The 20,665-nt window shown below is 39.9% G+C and overlaps 3 protein-coding genes across 3 annotated transcripts; 2 read left to right on the top strand and 1 right to left on the bottom strand.

Moving 5' to 3' along the window:
* The first annotated feature begins 309 nt into the window (after positions 1-309).
* On the top strand, positions 310-9,194 carry rhag (Rh associated glycoprotein). The gene is made up of 10 exons (XM_022737959.1): positions 310-586; positions 5,079-5,262; positions 5,358-5,508; positions 5,656-5,803; positions 6,123-6,289; positions 6,393-6,530; positions 6,999-7,120; positions 7,292-7,365; positions 7,470-7,543; positions 7,779-9,194. Exons 1-10 carry the CDS (start codon positions 409-411, stop codon positions 7,851-7,853), a joined length of 1,311 nt encoding a protein of 436 aa, XP_022593680.1. The 5' UTR covers positions 310-408; the 3' UTR covers positions 7,854-9,194.
* Positions 9,195-9,798: 604 nt separating this feature from the next.
* Positions 9,799-13,189, top strand: LOC111216433 (pinin-like). The gene is made up of 7 exons (XM_022737961.1): positions 9,799-9,933; positions 10,529-10,601; positions 11,243-11,404; positions 11,637-11,698; positions 11,784-11,873; positions 12,195-12,284; positions 12,400-13,189. The coding sequence occupies exons 1-7, from the start codon at positions 9,931-9,933 to the stop codon at positions 12,448-12,450; spliced, it is 531 nt and encodes a 176-aa protein (XP_022593682.1). The 5' UTR covers positions 9,799-9,930; the 3' UTR covers positions 12,451-13,189.
* Positions 13,190-13,222: 33 nt separating this feature from the next.
* On the bottom strand, positions 13,223-20,440 carry rd3 (retinal degeneration 3). The gene is made up of 3 exons (XM_022737960.1): positions 20,235-20,440; positions 17,093-17,406; positions 13,223-14,796 (listed from the first exon to the last, which is right to left on the bottom strand). The coding sequence occupies exons 2-3, from the start codon at positions 17,380-17,382 to the stop codon at positions 14,439-14,441; spliced, it is 648 nt and encodes a 215-aa protein (XP_022593681.1). The 5' UTR covers positions 17,383-17,406; positions 20,235-20,440; the 3' UTR covers positions 13,223-14,438.
* Between the last annotated feature and the right edge of the window lie 225 nt (positions 20,441-20,665).

The raw sequence follows: 20,665 nt of genomic DNA on the forward strand, positions 1-20,665 counted from the left end.
TATTTCAGTCATCTACTGTATTTTAAGACATCAAAACATCAGTCAGAAGTTAAGTCAGTAAATCAACAAACATAACTTTGACAGTGAAAAATGAGTGGGAAGCAGCAGTCATTAAGTTTTTCTCCCATGTCCGCTCACTGACTGGGTGTCATTACGCTTGTGTTTTGCTTAGTCCCCTTTAACATCCAGAAAGGAAACCCATCCCCGTGAGCAAAGTGCATGAGGGGGGTGTGCACCACCCAGGCCGCAGTCTTCTGGCCTGTCATTGGTCACCACCAAATCTGCATCAGTTTAAAACCAGACACAACTTTCTTCCCTCCCTTCACACAGCACAACCCCTGAAAAACAGACCGAGTTGGTGAGTGTGTGTGTCACACTGTGTGAGAGATAACCAGAGTTGGTCTCAGGATGCCTGCGTACGCCACCAACATGAGGTTCAAGTTCCCCATTGTGGCCTTGGCTTTGGAGATTGTCACCATCATACTGTTTGCGTTGTTTGCGGTCTATGATGACGGCAAAGGTCACGGGCACGGCGCACACTCCAATGAAACTCATCATGAAGCGAACCCTATGGATCTCTATCCCAGTAAGTCTATGTGGGGCTGCACGCTGAGGGATGCTCTGCTGCTGGATATCTCTATGTTTAGTCACTAGACTGCTTAAAAATTATGGATTATCAAGTTTTGGCTCTAACACAATGCCTTTGTTGCAGCTTTGAGGTTAAACGTCTTGTTAATTGGTGAAAATTCAGTTCAAATATCCAGCAGAGCTTTGTAACACCTAAGAGAGGCAAAGCTAGATTATTTTTCAAGCTTTTTTGCTGCCTGTAGCAAAAATGATCTGATTTAGAAGTTTAGGTGAAAATGCTTAAATTTAGCTTATGTTTTATTTTTTATTTTTTTAAAAAGGAATAAATCTACAAATATTCCATATTTCCAAGCTTTGGTTCTTAAGTCTTGAACTTTGAAGTGTTGAGTGAACTAAAAACAGTCTCCTTCCTTTATTCGAATAATGTGAATTCTTTTTGAGAGTGTGATTTTCTAATTACCTGCGAACAGAAATAGAAGAAATTGGAGGCTGTTTCTAGAGCAGATCTGCTGAATGCAATAAGAGGAGTCATGGGGTCACATTCTCGTCCGACACAAAGTCTATTCACACGCATTCAGCTGTGGAGTCAAGAGGATCCTGCAGGGAAAAGTGTCAGTCTCATGCAGTGGGGGCCACATGTGATTTACATTGATGCCTCAAAACAGTATAACAGATAGTAAAGAGAGCAAAGACAGATGGTGGAACAGAAGAATGCTGTTTGAATTCTGTGTAGCATCTAAAAGCGTCACTTTCAAGGTGTTTTTGTTTAAATAAGGATATTTAGTGAGTATGGAGCAGTTTTTACAGTTGGCGCGTTTATTTGCATCTTGACCACTTATCTCCATTAAGACTGCTGCAACAATAACTTCTCTTTCACTGTGTGTTTGCCTGTTCATGATTGGGTGGGGCAGGTGTGACCCATGGAGATTAGCTCAACAGTCAGTGTTACATCTGAGGATATCTTCCTCTTCAGATGGGATGTTTTAACCACATACATTGTCTGGAAACATTCAAAATTTCTATCACTGGAACTTAGAGCTACAATTTAAAGATCCCATCTAGTCATGTTTAAAGACAAACAATACTCTGCTTTGAAGAATAACTTTGAGTGACTGAGATGGTCTTTCCAAAAGACTGATGTTGCTTCATCAAATATTCTTAAAATTAATAGTCTCCTTTCGCTGTCATTGAAATATCCAGAATATACATATGCAAATATTGTTCATTTCAAAAACACCCAGTGTATTTTCTACATCTTAAACTTGTTTAACACAGAAAATGTCCCTCTGATGAATGTGGAAACAGCCTTCGATAAAAAACCCTGAGCATACAAGTGAAGTAACAATAAGCACCTAGAGTGGAGGGAGACTTTAAAAAGAGTTTTATCTACATGTGCCAACAGTACTAACCTGCCGTTATGAGATGTTAAGCATCTAAAAAATACATCTTATTTTGGCACAAGATGCTCAGTTAACAATTTACATTATGCTGCTATGAATAAACTGAAGCCATGGCCATTTAAAATGCAACAGGGTAATGTGGAAAAGCACAGGGCTTATGGTTGCGTGCGGAGATCCACGATCCAACGCATACCAGACATCTGTAATTATAGGTTCAAAGCAAGACAAATAAGCAGAGAAATGAGGACTGGAGCAAGAAAAAACTATAAGTTTATCTGTAAAGTAAATTTATCTTAATAACTGGTTGATTAGCAGAATGAAAACATCAAAGGCGAGGAAATTGGTTGCTCCAGCATTTCAAAAATGACTTTTTTTTTTTTTTTGCACTGATTGCATCACTCAGGCTGCAGCACAGTAGGTCCTGAGGAGATTCTCTCACTCTTGTCTTGGCTCACCCAATTTTGCAGAAGATTACTGAGCGTTACCTAACATCTGGGCGTGGAGCCAGACTCTGTGGCTGCTTTCCAACTTTACCTCCTCCCCATCCTCAATCTGCTGTTCACTATAGAAGACCCTACTACAAGGGAAGCAAGTCTGAGTCACCCAGCAGAGAATGGGAGAAGTGGGGGGGTGTGTGTGGGGGGGGGGGTTTAAGTGCAAGCTGAGGGGCAAACAGGTTCTCTTCAAAACAGCTCCATGGATGTGAAGCACACTTCTACTCACAGCTGCATGTATCAGTGTAGATAAAAAATGTTGATCACGTTGCGATGCGCTGAACAATGACACAACGGGATACTTTAAGATGATCACCACCACAAATTTTGTGATTATTCTCTTTCAAAGTCACTGAAAGTCGTTCTGTGCCACAATATTTGGCCCCATTCTCCCCTCAGTGAGCATGAAACAAGTGAACAATCTCTTTTCAAAGAGAGAAATCGACATTAAATTGGTGTGTTACTTTTTTACCAAGCAGTGGCGACTGTAACTATTGGCCTGACAATATGAAATATGACTTTAATCATCTCTGAATACAGACTGTATGAGAGTCCTGTGGATGAACCATGGATCATTATTCTTTCTCTCTAAGTAAATTATGGTATTTAGAATAATTTTAAATGAATCTGTTTATACTGACGACAATCAATCCCATGAAAAAAAAAGTAGTAGCCAGGCAACAGCTCTGAGTGAACACATTTGTGCACCTAGCAGCCAGATTGGTTGATGAGTATTCAGTCGTTTAAAAATATAATTTAAGAACACGTCAAACCGACAAAGTGTATGAAAACCATCACGATTAAAATGTTCCATCTTCAGCCTCACAAAAGTAGATGTAGGCGTCTTCAAGTCCAATGTGTCAAAAATGTGCCGACACACTATATATGTAAATACTGTTGACAAAAATAGATGTGGATGAATTTAATCTCCCTCATTAGTCTATCTTTGTAAAGCTGCTCCACTTTACACAGGTGCTCATGTTATTGTCTGTGTTTTATGGAAATGTACTCTGAGGTAGAAAAACAGAGATATTTTCATGTCTGATATCTAGACATGTAGCATGTGTGTGTGCATTGTGTTTTTAGATAAGTGGAGTTAAGACATGGGTTGACACTGTTATTTGTTAATTGTATCAGTTGTCTTCAATGGCTCAAAGGCCCTAATGTTACAATCAGGGGTTTCTCACTTAGGCCCACAAATAAAAACAGTCAAACACATGTTCTCATAATAATATGATGTGTAATGGATACAAGTGTCCCAAAAGGGATGTTTAATGTTATTTAATGGAATAGTTCTGTGAAATAAGCTTATTTGCTTCAAGAGAGTTAGATGGACTAGACTAATACCACTCTCTTAACTGTAAGGTAAACTGGAGAGAAGGGGAAACAGCGAGCCTTGCTCAGTCCAAAGGTGACAGAATTCCTCTAGCAGCACCTCTAAAGTTCACAAATAAACACTTTATGAAACATCCAATTCTGAGCACAAAGTCTAAGGCACATTTTCCACCAAAATACCAACAATTTGCTTTGCACTGCCTCATGTGAATGAGCCTCATGTGTCAGCGCCTCTCCTCCCACCTGTTCACACTATGTGTTCTGCCCTTGACGCCAAATTACTGCAAAAATGTGCAAAGCAAATTTCAAGCTAAAGAAAATATCAAACGGTCAGAACACTGCTTGTGCTGGCCACCATGAAAAGTAGGGCCCTATTACAAATGCGTACAATGCAAATTTTATCAAGGGTTATGGGTCCTGATCTCATCTTACTCTTGTCAAGAATGCAAATATGTGCACTTCCAAAACTGTCAAACCTTCCTTTAAGACTGCAGAGCAGCAGTAAAGACCTGCCTTTTCAAAGTTGAAATGTGTCATGTCTAGACAATAGTGGCTACCTTAATGTTTACTATGAACTAAGGAAATGAAGCCCATTGTTCCCCGGCATGTACACATCTCCACCTTGACGTATTTTCCATATGAGGGTCTCATCATATCAAGCTTAAAGGCTTTTGGGCCATTTCCTGTCACTATGACGACTCTTTGAGGGAGCGCCCAAAAGTTTTCTTGTGTGTTCTTACAACTGAGAATACAGATAGTAAAATATGGTATATAATCCAAACCGAGTCCCAACCCTAGCATTCTTGTCAGCCTAACAGCTGAGACTAATAGATAAGGGTTTGCTGACAAGCGTCCCCTCCCGCGAGTTTAAACTTATCAAAATCATATGCACTTAATAGAAACAGCTCAAGGGCCACAAACTCAACAGAAACAGCGGGAGCATTTTTCCCAGAATCCCATTAATAGTGTGATTGAATTGCTTTTACAGCTAACAGGTCATGGTTGACAATGCAGCTCCTGTGTCAAGTCCAGTAACTGCTTGATAAATCATTTAAACTACAAAGTCCAAAGAAAACCACCGTGAACAGAAAAGTCGTAGCAGATGGCTAATTTCTAATTGAAGGCAGCATTTTATGAAAGTATTTGATCTGATTCAATTTCATGTCCACATTTAGCTGAGGCTAAAGTGGGGCTCTTATAACAAAGCAGGGTCCTGTCATCAACTCAGCAGCAGAACTGACCTCCTCTTTCGTGTCTCCAGTGTTTCAGGATGTCCACGTCATGATTTTCATCGGATTCGGGTTCTTGATGACCTTCCTGAAGAGATACGGCTTCAGCAGCGTGGGAATCAACTTACTCCTGGCTGCATTCGGCCTGCAGTGGGGCCTCCTCATGCAGGGCATCTGGCACCTGGATGACGGCAAGATCAAAATCAACATCTTCAAGTATGACTCACTGGGGATTTCTATGTTCCACCTCCTCTCCTTATTATCCTATCATTTCGTTTTCCTAATGATTTATTTCCTTCCATCTCCTGCAGAATAATCAATGCAGACTTCAGCACAGCTACAGTCCTGATCTCCTTTGGAGCTGTTCTGGGTAAAACCAGCCCTGTGCAGCTCCTCATCATGACCATACTGGAGATCACCATCTTCTCCATCAATGAGCACCTGGTGGCAAATGTTCTAAAGGTGAGTACGCAATGACACGTGCGTGTGTTGTTGAACTACATGAGCAAAACACAGCATTATGACCATATACCTTCACTGTGTAAACTGAATTGTGTTATACACACATTGCCACAACTGTATTGTTACGGATCCACTTTCTTTTTGCAGGCTAATGACGTTGGGGCGTCCATGATCATCCATGCTTATGGAGCGTACTTCGGCCTGGCAGTGGCTCGAGTGCTTTACCGACCAGGTTTAAGAAACGGACATGAGAACGACGGATCTGTTTATCACTCTGATATGTTTGCTATGATTGGTGAGAGCCAGTTACACTTTAAACTAATTTAATTTATTGATCATCTGTTTAAAACAGTAATGTGTTTTATTAGGCTCCAATTTTCCCTCGCTGGGTCATCACTGACCTCCTGCACATATATGGCGTATGCCACCTAGTGGACAACAGTAGTCATGCAGCATGTACAGTGGTAAAGCCATATCGACCTCAGCTGTGTATTAATCCTGTTGAGGAAAAATTAATATTGACACTTAATTTGTGAAAGTATCTAATTTGCAGCGCGGTTTGATGTGAATGAGACTGATACAAATGCTGTGTCTTTATCACCCTCTTTCTACAGGAACCGTCTTCCTGTGGATGTTCTGGCCCAGTTTCAACTCGGCCATCGCTGACCCGGGCTACACACAGCTCACCGCAGTTATCAACACCTACCTCTCCCTGGCTGCCTGTGTGATGTCTGCCTACGCCATCTCCAGCCTCGTGGAGCACAAAGGAAAACTGGACATGGTCGGAAAACTTTCCTCTAACATTCACAGTAACACTTGTTCAAGAATAAACAAAACAAAACAATGAAGTTATATACTTATATTTACATCTTCATGCTGTATAGGTGCACATTCAAAACGCCACTTTGGCTGGTGGCGTTGCCGTGGGAACGTGTGCTGACATGAACATCGAGCCATTTGGGGCCATGCTGATTGGATTAGTGGCTGGCATCATCTCCACCCTTGGCTTCAAGTACCTAACTGTGAGTTGAAAATCAAAGCAAAGGTGAAAAATAAAAAAAATGAGAGTGTTATAAAGTATAATTTTTAAGTTTGAGAATGTATGGTAGAAACTTAAGTTAACATTGATAACAGATTAACTGTGTAAGTAATTTCTAAGAAAAAGATGGCAAAAAAGATTGGCTTTTCAAGTATGAATATTTTCTAGTAATATTGTATGAAATATTTTCTTCAATGACAGTAAATTGAATATCTTTAGGTCAAAACAAGACATCTGAAAACATCCCCATAGACACAAGGAAGCTGGGAACATTAATCAATAATCAAGATATTCATTAGCAAACCACTTGATACTTCAAAAGACTGTATCTGTCAGCCAAAAGCAATCAATACAGAGCTCGTGATCATTTTTTAGTATCAAAATGCATATTTCACCTTTTAAAAAGACATTCATTTGGTTGCTACATGATGCCTCTTTTCCTCCTCTGCAGCCCATCTTGTCATCCAACCTGGGCATCCAGGATACCTGCGGTGTCCACAATCTGCACGGCATGCCCGGCATCCTGGGTGGGTTGGCTGGTATTGTGGCCGTGGCTTTGGGGAAGAAAGCGGGGTAAGGGCCATCTTCTTCACCACAATTCTTATCCATACATCTTGTAATATATGTATACACACATAACTGTATTGCAGCTTTGAAACTATTTTATACTCCAACTAAATGTCAGTTTCAGGCTCTTACAATCTTGTCTCTTCTCCTCCTCCTCCTCCTCCTCCTCCTCTTCAGAGGTAGCGCTGCCATGCAAGCTGCTGCCTTGGCTTCATCCCTCGGGTTCGCTTTGGTTGGAGGTTTTCTTACAGGTGGGTGGAGATGAAAATTAAATCATGAACGTGACACATAACAGTTATACCTTTGTGACTCCATGAAAAGGGCAGGGTTCAAACAATTCATTTTCTTCCACAAGGTTTTATAATGAAGTTGCCGATCTGGGGACAGCCTCCAGACCAGAACTGCTTCGATGACTCTATTTACTGGGAGGTGAGAAATCCCGTCCCTCATAAACATCATCTCTAGTTTCTGTCTGTGACAGACTTAGTAGCCTGATGTTTTTGTGGTTTTGGAATCATGTCAGACAGATGTGGTTCTCTGCATCAGTATGTAGATATTATCACTATTCTCATAACTATGTCAACTTTCTGGTATTAGTGCATATAAGCAAATGATGGTCTGTTTCATCATGCTACATGAATAATTTGGATTGCATGCTTTCCAGGTTCCTGAGGAGGAGGACGAGAACGAGGAGAGCTTGGCTCATGCTGATCACTCAAAGAACAAAGCAGAAGCTTAAATGTCTGCCCATCATCCACTGAGCTCAAAACTGAGAAGTAAAGGATTATTAACCAGCTACATGATGACCACAGACATCAATTTAGTCAATTTTGAGACTGTTTTGTGAGCAAAGATATCTTCACGCAGGGTATTTTTCTTCTGACATTATTTACATTAATCCCATTTACAGTAAGAAAAAAAGAATATTTTAAGACTTTGAAAAGACAACATCAACCTTCAGGGATTTATTTTTAACACTGAAAGTTTTGATTAATTATCTACAACAGTTGTGGGCCACACCAGTTAGTTTCACTGCTGATACACAACTACTTCTATAAGCTTTTCTTTATGTCATTTTATATTATAAAAAGCATAAAAGCATGTTTCAAGATATTAGCTTATTGTGTGTATTTTTTCTTCATACATTCTTTTATATTTCCATACACTTGGAGTAGGCATTTTCTCTGCTGAGGCTTAGGTCAAAGAGAAGAGATGAACTCAGCTTTGATCTGCAGCTTCACGTTACCTCACTGGAGCCCATTCCTTCAACTCGAAAAGGAGTCAGAGTCAGACTGTGAAACCAGCAACGTGGCTCTGACATGGGCAGGGATAGTCGCATGATATTCTTGTAACTAATGAACCTCTGCGTGTCTTATCTCCTGTTGCTTCCAAGCGTTTTCTGTCTATCAGAGGGCAGCTGTACAACTTCTTTTAACGCTACGCATTCAGAGCTGTGCATTTACCATTAGATTGGTTGTCACACAAGCTGAGGTTTATGGGTTTTTTTTTTTCCTTTTTACTATTTACATCAAATGTATTCTTACATGTACATACAGTTTAGTTCTTAGATGGATTGACATGGTCAGTTTTAGCAAGGCCCTGCAATGTCAGAAAAAAGAGCAACTGGTACTGAACACATTTTAGACATCATTTAAGGAATGCAACATGAACTTGCTCACTGAAAAATGAGGAAGGGCTGGCATTTTATCAGGCACAGATGACATTTTTTAAATCCATTTTCACACTCATGTACACTATTAAACATTTTTATGCATCAGTTGGTCTATTTTCATTATCTGTAGATCTATTTTCTATTTTTTATTCCGTTTTCCCAAACAAAATGCATGGTGTTGCAGGGCTGGAGGACAGGTTTTTAGTGGCTTAAACATCAAAGCATAGGACTGCAGGGCTGGATAAAACTGACTACACATAGCGTTAATCAATATTTTGGTTTGTTAAATGATTTATGATGCCCAGAACACTGAAATGCATCAAGATTTTGTATTTTTATACAGCGGGCATATGCTCTTATTTGTATAATATACTAATACTGTCATAATAAATATGTTTTTGTACAATACCAGTGTTTATGTGTGATTTTATGGAAGTATTTAGTGTTTCCACATTACCAACCATTCCTACACTTAAATATGTGTGGAAATGTTAGTTTTTTGGTTACTATTAAGCCACAGTGGACCAGAAATGCTTGAGGGTTGAGTGCTAAAAAAGATGAAATTTTAAAGATTAACAATGTTCATGACACAAATTAAATCTGCTGATGAAAATAATGTGACTCCTGAAAGAGCTTTTAGTCAAATGGACTTTAAGGTGAGGTTTTATTTGACTGAGTAGCCTTTTTAAGTTACTGTGGAAAGTGAGGAAACATAGTAGACACATAGCTTCGTCCTCGGTTTGAGATCACTTTCAGGCAGTTAAAAATTAAACTGGTTTACAGAAATCCTCACCAGGTGACATATGTGTTAATATGATGTAATTTACAACTTTATCTTACCTGTTTAACCCTCTGTGATGGAGCAAACAATTAGCATCGTGGACATGTTAGCAGGTAGCATTAACTGTTGTGTTCGCTTGGTTACCGCTGGGGGGCGCTGTCACCGTTTCTCTGTAGTTTTCACTCCCGTGTTTTGAACGTAGCCAGCAGCGGTGCATTACGGGATACAAAATGTCTCCTCAGAGTGCTAGCTAATGCCAATTTATGAGGGATAACCGCGAATAAATATATATTTTACTCTTTTTTTCCCAGCGGTTGTAGAGTCAGTATATATGTGATACTTTAACTGTATTCCGTTGAAGCCATGGTGAGTACAGAGCCTCTTCTTTCTGTAGCATTAGCAGTTTATTTAATATCTTCAAGCGCATTTTAGCGTCAGCTTAAGTAAACGTAGTCCTGCTGAAGCGTTCAACACCACATGAAGGACAATTCATGTATTAACGACTCTGTAAATAATTTCATTTAAACTTGGGATATGTGTTTAAAACGGTAAGGTGCAACTTTATTGCGTGTAACTTTTATTAGCTAACGCCGTTCTCCAGGAATGCGGATCAGATTTCAGTGTAAAACCGTCGCTCGACTCACATTAATATCGATTAGTGATAGTTTTTATTGTTAATAGCAGCTAATGTAGTGTCATGTGGCGCAGAGTTTTTGACAATATTTGGGATTTGGATGTATTAAGTATATGCTACTTCTGACTTTATTTTAATGACCACCGAATGATTGAGAATTTTGTAAAACTATCCATGAAGTGAGCTAACATGTGATTGATCCATCTTTTTGTATTGATCATGTTGACACTAGAATCGATCTTTGAATAAGTCTTAGTATGTTGTGGTATCGATACTATTAGTGATTAATCCGCCCCACTCTTGGTAAACATCTGTTTTTGTTCCTAGTCAACAAAAGCGGAGTGCAGAGTGTCCAGCTCCACTTCCAGAACAGATGAGAGGAGGAGATCGAGGAGCAGAGGCAAGACAGCCTCAAACACCGCAACATAAAACTCACCATCACAGTAAACACTTGACTAGAGCGAGGCATCATCCACTGTTATTTGTGTTAGTTATCAATGAATGTTGTAAGAGACAACGAAGGCCTGAAGAAGAGACTGCAAAAGTTGTTTAAGTTGTTTCTCCATTTTGACCTGTCATCTTATGGTTCTCAATAACTGACTGCTAATGCACTGTATCTGCTAAAATGCATGAATTCTGATATTGTCATTCTGACACAAATCTTGCTTGTGAGGACCAATATCAGCATTAAAGAAGTCAGGTTTTTTCTTGGAATGTAGCCTAAAATCACAGCTTTATCGACAAGTGTATACAATTTATATTAGTACTAGATTGCAAATCACAGTATATTCTAAATTCGATTGTTTAAATTAAACTTTCGTCAGTCAAGGTAAATGGTAAATGACTGCATTTATATTGTTTGAAGGTGTATATGTAGCACTCTACATCTGGCTTATAAGAATGTATAGTGTCTTGTAAGCCCATACATGCTGGACATAGTCATATATGTGACACAAACAAAAATTTAATTGATTATTCATTCTATATTTTGGTCTCTCTTTATGATGTCTGTTTTATTGTTTGTGTCTTGTTTGTTTTCAGGGCGAGAAAAAAGCAAGCGGAAACGCAGCCGTAGTAGATCTTCCTCATCGTCCTCTTCCAGTTCATCGTCATCATCTTCATCATCCTCTTCCTCATCATCCTCTTCTTCATCGGGTTCATCACACTCATCCAGCCGCAGTCGAAGCAGCTCCAGCAGCAGTGGTGAGTGAACAAATGAGTCTGCAATAAATCTGTGAATCTTTGGCTGATAAACTTTGTTTGTGGTTTGTTGAATTTCTTCTAAAATGCTATTTTCTTCCAACAGATCTTTTTATGTACAGAGTGCTTTGTAAATCTAGGTTGTATGTGTATTTTCATCATCATAACTACTAAAATCCATGGTCAGGTTTGACTCAACACATTGTTTTGTTGTCGTTGTTGTTGTTGTTTTTAGACTCCCGCAGTAAATCCAGAAAGCAGTCTAAGAAAAGGAAAAAGGAGAAACAACACAAAAAAGTAATTTTCTGCTCATTTGATTTCATTCATTTTCTTAAGTCTCTCACAGAAAACTGAGTGTTACTTATTTTGTATTCTGAACCAGAAGGGAAAGAAAGAGAAGCGGCACAAACGTAAAAAAGACAAGAAAGCAAAAGGAGGAGAGGAAAACTCGGGACCTGTACAGATCTCCAAGGTAGCAAAACAGCTCATTCAACACCATTCATTAACAATCCATTCACATTCATTAGACAAGGAATGTTTTACCATACATTGTGTCCCACAGTATATTATTCCTCTAGCTATGTATGTAGTACATCCATGTAAAATGTGTTCGTGTATCAACAACGTATATTACAACTTACACACATTAATGTAGAAACTTTTAGATCCAAGTAATTCTTCTTAATCAATCCATATTGTTCCGTTATCACAGACTAATTATGTAACTTTGTCAGTGTTATTTTAATGTTTTTGTATTGCAGCCCCCCTAAACTTACATTTGTTTTTCTTTCAGTACTTGAAGGACAGGAAAAAAGGCAAGTACAGCATGATTTCAGGGAAGAAGATAAAGATGAAAGTAAAGAAGTCAAAGAAAGACAAACAGGTAAACTCACCTTTTTGCTGTCAAGTAGGCGAATAAATGTGCCTTTAATAGTTTGTGAATTGATTGTTATTTGCTTTGGTTCACATCTCCCCTTTTTTTTCTTTTTTTGTTACAGCGGGATAAAAATCGGGCAGAACTTCTTGAGTTCTTGAACTCTACCCTGTGATGCCACTGGACGCCAGTAGCGGTGGTCGGGCTCGTCAGCAGAACTCAGGAAACAACAACTCAGCCTTGAGGACGAGATGATGAATACGACTTGAATGAACACACGGGCAGCACTGAGCCAGATGGAGGGAAGGAGCTGCAAAGTGAGATGCTGCTGTCCAGGTTCCCCATTCTTCAATTTTTACTCCGATCGCTTTTGTGACATGAGCAGAGTTTTTGTTGAACGGTGTCTTTATCTGTGGCCAAATAGATCACATGAAGGTGTAATTGTCATCAGGCAGCGTCAGAGTGTTCAAAGTGGGTAAAGTGCCAGTCATTGGCTTCTCAACTTTGCCTGTGGTTTGAACGTATGCCATCCCTCTAAAAGAGTACTCCACCGATTTCGCATTGCACATTGTTGGACTCACATTTGAGAATAATCATTGTAAAAATGATCAGAGTTTATGCAGCAGAGGCAGAGATATTGTCTGTTTTTTGTTCCATGCATTCTTCTGTCGTGTCAAAATCTGCATTATCCAGAATGCAACTTGACCACTGACGGGTCGGTTGGAGATTTGGGTGTGTTACGCTAGTTGTGGCTAATGTACCCTCAAGCCTCTAGCTTCATGCAGAGATGAGGAGAGGGCTCCAGAGATCTGGTGAGCTCAGTTTTTTCTCCATACCAGTGCGGACATGAGTAACCTCACTTGAGGACATCAGATTTCATACAGCTCCCTCTGGAGCCACAAAAGGCTTTATAAACCTTTTTTTTTTTTTTTTTTTTTTTTTTTTTTTACCATACATGCAGAAGTACTCCCTAAGACCTGCAAACAGACTTTGATGTGTAAAATCGGTGAAGTTCTTCTTTGAAGTTCCAGATATTTTTTTCCAGCTGTCAATCATTCATGTCAACTTTACTTCATTTAGAACTGTCCATTCTTTTGTAAATACCTGCCCGTTATGTTTTCACAGTAAAACTTGGCTGTCGGAACCACAGTGTGTACCAATACCTTAGTTTTTAATGTCTACATTTTGTTTAAAATGAAATGAAAATCGACTCTGCTTTGTGTTTAATGATTACTGTACCACTTACTCATAACATTCATTCCCCGAATTCTGTCACCTCTGTTATCAATCTTGTTTCAGCATCAGTTACTTTATTAAACTGAAATACAAAACAAAATTACTGTTAGCCCTTGTATCAAACCAGTTAAAAAGCTTTATATGGACGATGGAGTAAACCTCTTGTGAACTGTTGAATTTTGCTGTGTGACAAACAGAAGAGAAACGGCAATAAACTGGTGGGAAGATTTTACTTCGAAATGTTTCACTCAGAAAGATCTTTTCTCATACAGTGATCATTTCTTGGTGTGTTTTCGTCTGTGGCACACTCTTTCAAATGAAGAACACGGAAGGAAAGCTTTGTGTTTGCTGACCTTGGATGAAGAATCATTGTGCGGAGTCCTTGTGCTGTTGCGAGACAACAAAGTGCTGTATGTGGAGAGAGCATGACTCGCTCTCTGAATGACCTTAATGTGAACATTAATATTACCTGCAATTTGTTTTAAGACTGTATGGGTAACATCTATACAGAAATCTCTTGCAAAACTATCTGTCATAAAAGACCATTCACCTCTCAGGCCATTTGTGAAGTCATTTTGTCCTGCAACAAGAAAGCTTAAAATTACATAAATATCCCTACCAAGCTACAGTAAATAGCCCTCAGTGCTTGGATGCCAAATCTCTACAAAATATAAAAGGCATCACTGCAAGAGCTGATAATCTCAGTCAGTAGAAACTGAAACTGTAACTTAGTGCTGTCAAGGTACAGAAGATCTGAGAAAACACCTGGCATTAACCCTTTCAGATGAAAAGATAAGTAAACAGATCAAATGCTGAGTGGTCTCATACTGAAAATCAGGTGTAAAGAGGATGTACTGCAGCAGAGTTCTCGAGATCAGCATCTGTCCCACTCGAATGTCCCGTCATCACTCTCCTGAACGCCCCGCATCAGACAACCTTACTGCCACTGGTTCCTTTGTATCTGAAGTCAGGCACGCTCCATACTCTCTGCGACCTCTCCATCCCTTTCTCCACGTCCTCTGACACCGTTTTGAGGTCGCTCAGCCCCGCTCCGTCGGCCGCAGCAGAGGTCAGACCCACCGTGCTTCCGAAGGGGTTGATCTTGATCCGGGACTTGAAGTTGATGAGGGACATGCTCATGGCACGCTTGTTGTTCCACTGGCGGGCGAGCCGCTGCGTCTCCTGCTCCTCCTTCAGGTGGTCCAGAGCCTCCAGGAGGACAGAGCGGAACAGGCTGGACACCTCCTGCGCCTCGGGCTCATTGGCCTGCATTACCTCCCTGAACCTGTGCAAAGCAAAACACAAGTACGTGAGCTGATGAGAAATTATATAATAACCACTTGGTTGCACTGTTTATTCTATTTCTATTTCTATAATGATGGGACTTGAGCTTGAACTGTTGCTGTGCATCAACTGAAATGTAAGCGTAACGTAGAGCAGCTATAATCAATATTTTTATACAACATATCAAATATGTTTGCCCAGTAAGCCTCCTTAAATCTGAAACACAGATGAAGTTAGAAGAGCTACTCTGAGTTCATGTCGGTTCAGTTTTGAACCAAGCATATGAAACGATAATACGTAATGGAATACCACAAACAAAGGCAAGGATAATGCACCAAAACTATGTCAATACATTTGCAGTATCTTTTTCATTTCTCTCAGAATAAGTGCCAGTGCAGGCAACTGAAGAGAGAACCTTTCGTTTGTTGTACCAGAGTTTTTATTCTGGCCTTTGCACAAAAGAACATGTGCACGATGGCAAATGTTATAAAAGGCAACCCGGATCAAAGTCATCAGTGCATGACCAGCACGCTCCTGCTAACCCCCCAATTACTCCTCCTCCTAACGAGGTGCTGAAGCCCTAACAAGCCTTTAAATAGACGTCTGTTTGAGGACCTGCTTGCCAGTAAGTGCCTCCAGTTCAGTGATGATTGGTCTTATTCCTTCTGCCTAGACCAGAGCCATAAACACATGTTAGCGCTGAAGAGAAATTATGTTGTTTGTGTCACATTCAGCGCAGGACTCATATTTATTACAGTGCACTGACAACAACTGTCATTGTTAGTATTGGGATATCTTTTATTACATTTTTTTTCTAAGCCTTTCTAAGGGCAAACATTAAATTTTGACTATAAGTTTCTGATTGAGGGTGAAATAGTTGTGACAAGAAAAAAAATCCCAACTCAAGGCTCACTTATTAGCTTTATCTGGAGCTTTCAACTGCAATTCTGTTATGAGCAAACTCCATCTGCTCAGGAAGACAATGAGATGTGGTTAAAAGCTCTTGAAAAAAGCAAGTAATGGACCTTGCAGTAAGATATTTTTAATGTTTTGTAATTGGTTTCCTATTTTCAATATTACAAGGGAAGATGAGCAGTCATTCTGTGGAAGGTAATGGGTTTCAAGTAAAGAACAGGACAGGCTGACATTTGGGAAAACCCAAAGTATCTCCCCTTCTGAGAGAGCAGCAGTTAATTACTATTCAAGGCCAATCTGAGAACTGAGGACTCCACCTTCATGCAGCTAATTAAAATCTCAAAAACATGCTCCAGTTGGTCCCTGTTTTGTGTGTGTGTGTGTGTGTGTGTGTGTGTGTGTGTGTGTGTGTGTGTGTGTGTGTGTGTGTGTGTGTGTGTGTGTGTGTGTGTGTGTGACTTCCACATAGTCTTTTGCCCCTCACTGCTAACCTACATTAACACCTCTCAAACTGCTTCCAAAAAAAAAAGCTGTCAAACTCTAACAAGACACCTGAGACCTCAGCAGCTTCCTGCGAACAGATGCTCAAACAAGCTCAGGACGACTGTGCTGCAAGGACAGAAACACCGAAGTGTTACAGAGTTATGTGTGGGATGACAGAGAGGTTGGCCATCTGATCAGTTTCCATGGCGAAGCGTCTCCCTTCCTCTGCCAGCGATGATGAAGTGTGTTTGTCAGCAACATGTCTTGAAATCATATGAACAGTGGGGGTGTGCTTTAATGCAGGGGCAGTAGTGAGGGGAAAAGTGGAGCCTGGAGGTCAAGGTCAATTTATATATCAGTGATTTTGAAATTTTACATTGTTAGCACCACGACTGTTGGCCGAATAAAACTTTTAATAGACTATTCCTTGTATCTAAATGAATTTTAGAGCCTCTAAGCGAGTGTGTTGAGAGTGGCAGCAGGTCCTCACCCTGTGTTTTCAGTTTTTATACTGGTCCAATGTGATCTGGACTTGACAAGTTTAAATATAGTGGTTTTGAAAATCTGAAGGTGGGTTTAAAAGGTGGGTCACAAGATAAATGTGAGGGGTTGTGAGATGATTAATCAGAGAGGAGGTTCTGTGGCACAAATTTGTATTTGTTAGACTTTGATCTCACTTTTATTTATTTATTTCTATTTGTGAAATGATGAATAATTTGACCTCTTTGAGCCTCAAAATCATAGACATCTGAAACATGTGAAGAGGCCTCAACCAGTCACTGCTTTTTTTTGTACTTTAGTTTCATCTTTAACGATGCATCGTATTTTATAAGATGACTTTGTGCTTTATTTCTTGAAGTACTTGTCTGCATTTTTGTGTCGGCTCAGTGTCTCCTTACTTCAGTATGACCAGCCCGCAGCAGGACGGCGGCACCTTGGAGCAGAGGTCCTCCAGGCCAAGCTTCTCCCCGGTGCTGATGCTGTAGGAGGAGCGAGGCGTGCTGGCCAGCCAGCTGTAGTCCACTCCAGTCTTGAGGCGCCGGTACTCGTTCTCCCTCTCCCTCTGCTGCCTCTCGGCCTCCTTCAGCTGCCAGCTGAACTCCAGCATCAGGGTGTCGGTGACCACGTCTGCCGGGTCCCGCCGGGGGCTCCGGTAATAAGGCTCATTCCAGCTAAACCAGGAGGCCATGGCCTTGTCCTCCCTCACAGGCCCCTGATGAGGGAGAGGTAATCAGAGGGAGTCATCACACTGAAATGATTAGATGTGACCTCAAATGAAATGAGATCACAGAATATTACTGCCAAGCTTTTGAAATGCTTTCTCAGATTAACTGATAGCAGAATGAATTTTTGTTTTGCAAGCGGCTGGATGATAAAACGTGAGTGCTCACTGCTTGTTGTTCTTTCAGTGGACCCACAGATTAGATTTGCTGCTTTTATTAAAAGTAAAGTAATGAGCTGACAGTGAGACATTTTAAAAAAAGTTAAACAGTAATTGAAGTCTATTTGTCTTCACTTTGCAGAATTTGAAATGTGAGACCAATAAAATAAAACAGACAGCACAGTCAAACACGCTGAACTGTTGAACATGAATGATTGTCTTCGCTTCTATTTATAACATAGAGAACATGGACATGTTTGCATAATTTGGCATCATTTACTACACCACGTCCTCTGAAGTCTGTCTCTAAATCTGGACATATTCCCAAAAGAGAACGCCCCCCTCCCCCGTCTCTGCCTCCACCGGCTCTTTGTTCTACAGGTGTCATGTTCACTCCCACAGATGCTGCATTCAGTTCAATCAATACTGAGTCTTTTGTTTGCATTGCTTTTTGTGATGAAAGCACAAATAACATAAGAGCAGAGGCCACTGATGAAGGTGTCGTGAATCATTAACCCAGAAGAAAAGGTTTTAGTTTATCATCCACATCCTAAGACACGAATGCCGCATGATTAGAGCAGAAATGATTAGTTGATTAATCGATTAGTCGATCGACCCAAGAATATGTATCAGCAACAACTTTAATATTTGATTAATCGTTTGAAACGTGCTAAAGCTTCAGCTTCTTCATTGTGAAGATTCTTTTCTTTTGTGATAGTAAACTAGAGCTGAAATGATCAGTGCATTAATGGATTAGTTGATCAACAGAAAAATCATCAACAATGATTTTGATAATCGATTAATTGTTTCAGTCATTTTCAAACAAAAACTAAAAATACTAAACGCTGTCTAGTTCCAGCCTCTAAAATGTCAGGATCCACTCCTTTACTGTTAACTGAATATTGCTTTTGGACTGTTATCCTAACAAAACAGGACATTTTTAAAACACCACCTGAGGCACTTGGTTATTTTTCACCAAGGATTAATCAAAAAACAACTGCCAAATTATAAGATAATGAAATACTCATTAGCTGCAGCCCTGAGGAGAATATCTCTGGGTGTTGTACTGAGAAGACATAAAAGTCAAGCAATTTGAGGAATTGAGTGCCTTGAGCTTTGGGCTCAAACAACTAATTAATTAACTGTGAAAATAATAGGAAAGTTAATTGACATTGAAAATGCCATGACCTCCTCATAAGTGCTTCAGAGACACAGTTTTATGAAGCGCTGTATATGTCAAGCAGCAGTAAACTTTACTGTACCTGTGCACATCTCTTTGTTCTGTAAATTGTCTGCTGTTATTAGGTGTCTGTTTGGTTTTGTGACTGTCCTCTTTGAATCTTGGGTTAATCTGTTGGCATGTTGAGGTTGTCCGTCAAACCGTAGCTGCCGTACATGCTTTATGCCCCGCTCTACTGTATCGTAGTGGGTAGTGATTATCAGCATGTGCAGAGAAAAGCTTTCACAACAAAGTGAGACGATAAGATTAGTGGCAGTCCTACTCTTACCTCAGCACCCGTCTGTTTAACCCTGAGCTGATTAACCCTTCAAGATGGAGTCAAACACATGGCAGTTACTGAAGCGCATTGCATTCCCAAAAACAAAAGTATTTAGAGACCTTAATTAAAAATGAAGACTTCTGTATCTCACAATTATGACTCACAATTGCGAAAACTATCTCATAATTACCAGATAATGTAGACTAATGGGACAGGAATTGTGACGCTTCAGAACTTGCCTGAGAATAATTGTGTTTTTAAGATTTCTTCAGTATCAAAGTAATTCCTCAACAGTTATCAGTACGTCCAATGGAAAATACCAAAAAGCAACTGTTAATAGCTAATTCGGCGTACTTCATTTTCCAAAATGTAAATAAATATAGGCTAAAAAATGGGGCTCAAATTGTAGTTTGCAGTGAATCCATGGCAATGTTCTACTGCCTGTTCCTTGTAAAAGTTTACATCTGTTCACACGAGTGAAGACTTATGTAACCTGTTATTCCATGAATTTGAATATTTTATGTTTCGTTATCAATTGAATTGATTCTTTTACAGAAAGAATAAATAGGTACAAAGATAAATAAATAAGAGTAGGGCTGAAACTGACAATTATTTTCATTATTGATTCATCTCATTCTTCATTCTTTTTCTAGAGTCCAAGGTGATGTGTCCACGTATCTTATTAAATTTACTACAATGTAAGGCCAAGAAAAGCAGCTCTTCTCAGAACACGTTACCATCAAATTTCTAGAATCCTTGATTGAAAAGGACTTAAGTGATTAATTGATTAACAAGATATTTGCAGATTAATTTTCTGTCATTCCACTAATCATTGCAGCTTTAAACAGGAGATGCAGTAGGTCATCTCTATCTAGGTCAAAACATGAATTTTCTCTCTTAGATAACAGAATTTATTTGTTCCAAGCGAATAAATATCCTGGCTTGAACTTCCTCTCTTTCTTTTTTTCAATAATATCTCTGCGTTTAAATTTCACCAACATTTTTTATTTTTGCTCTGCTTCCTACTTTTGTCCGATCCAAACACAGCCTCTGAATACGCTGAGGCATCACTGGGCGACATCTGTTTGGTCCAATCTTTTGCTGTTTACTCCAAAGCAGAATGGAGAACGAACAGTAGGAAAAAAAGAAGCAAATCCTTACCTTTTCTTCTATTTCTCGTTTCTTAAGTTTGTTTTGGACTCCACAAGAAACAAAATCACTGTAAGCAGAAGTAGAAAAGTCCTCAGAGGGCAGATAGCTTGGTGGATACCAAAGAGACAAGACTGGCTGATTGAAAAGCAGAGAGAGAAGAGAAATGGTTTCTCTCTCTGCTCAGCCGTCCTCACACAGCCCCACAGTATTATCTCTACCTCTCTCTCTCTCTCTCTCTCCCTCTCTTTCACTCTCTTTCTCTCTCTCTCTCTCTCTCTCTCTCTCTCTGCACTCCCCTCCTCCTCTTCCTCCCAAGAGCCTCTCTGACCTGCCTTTACTTGTTGCAGGAGGTTGGGGGCACCATCTCCAATGGGAGCCATTGGAACACGGCCCCTGATGAAGTGCTTATGTAGCTTTTTACGATTCGCCGTTGCCATAGT

The sequence above is a fragment of the Seriola dumerili genome, unplaced genomic scaffold (assembly GCF_002260705.1).
Source record: "Seriola dumerili isolate Sdu_G_001 unplaced genomic scaffold, Sdu_1.0 BDQW01000025.1, whole genome shotgun sequence".
Taxonomy (NCBI): Eukaryota; Metazoa; Chordata; class Actinopteri; order Carangiformes; family Carangidae; genus Seriola; species Seriola dumerili.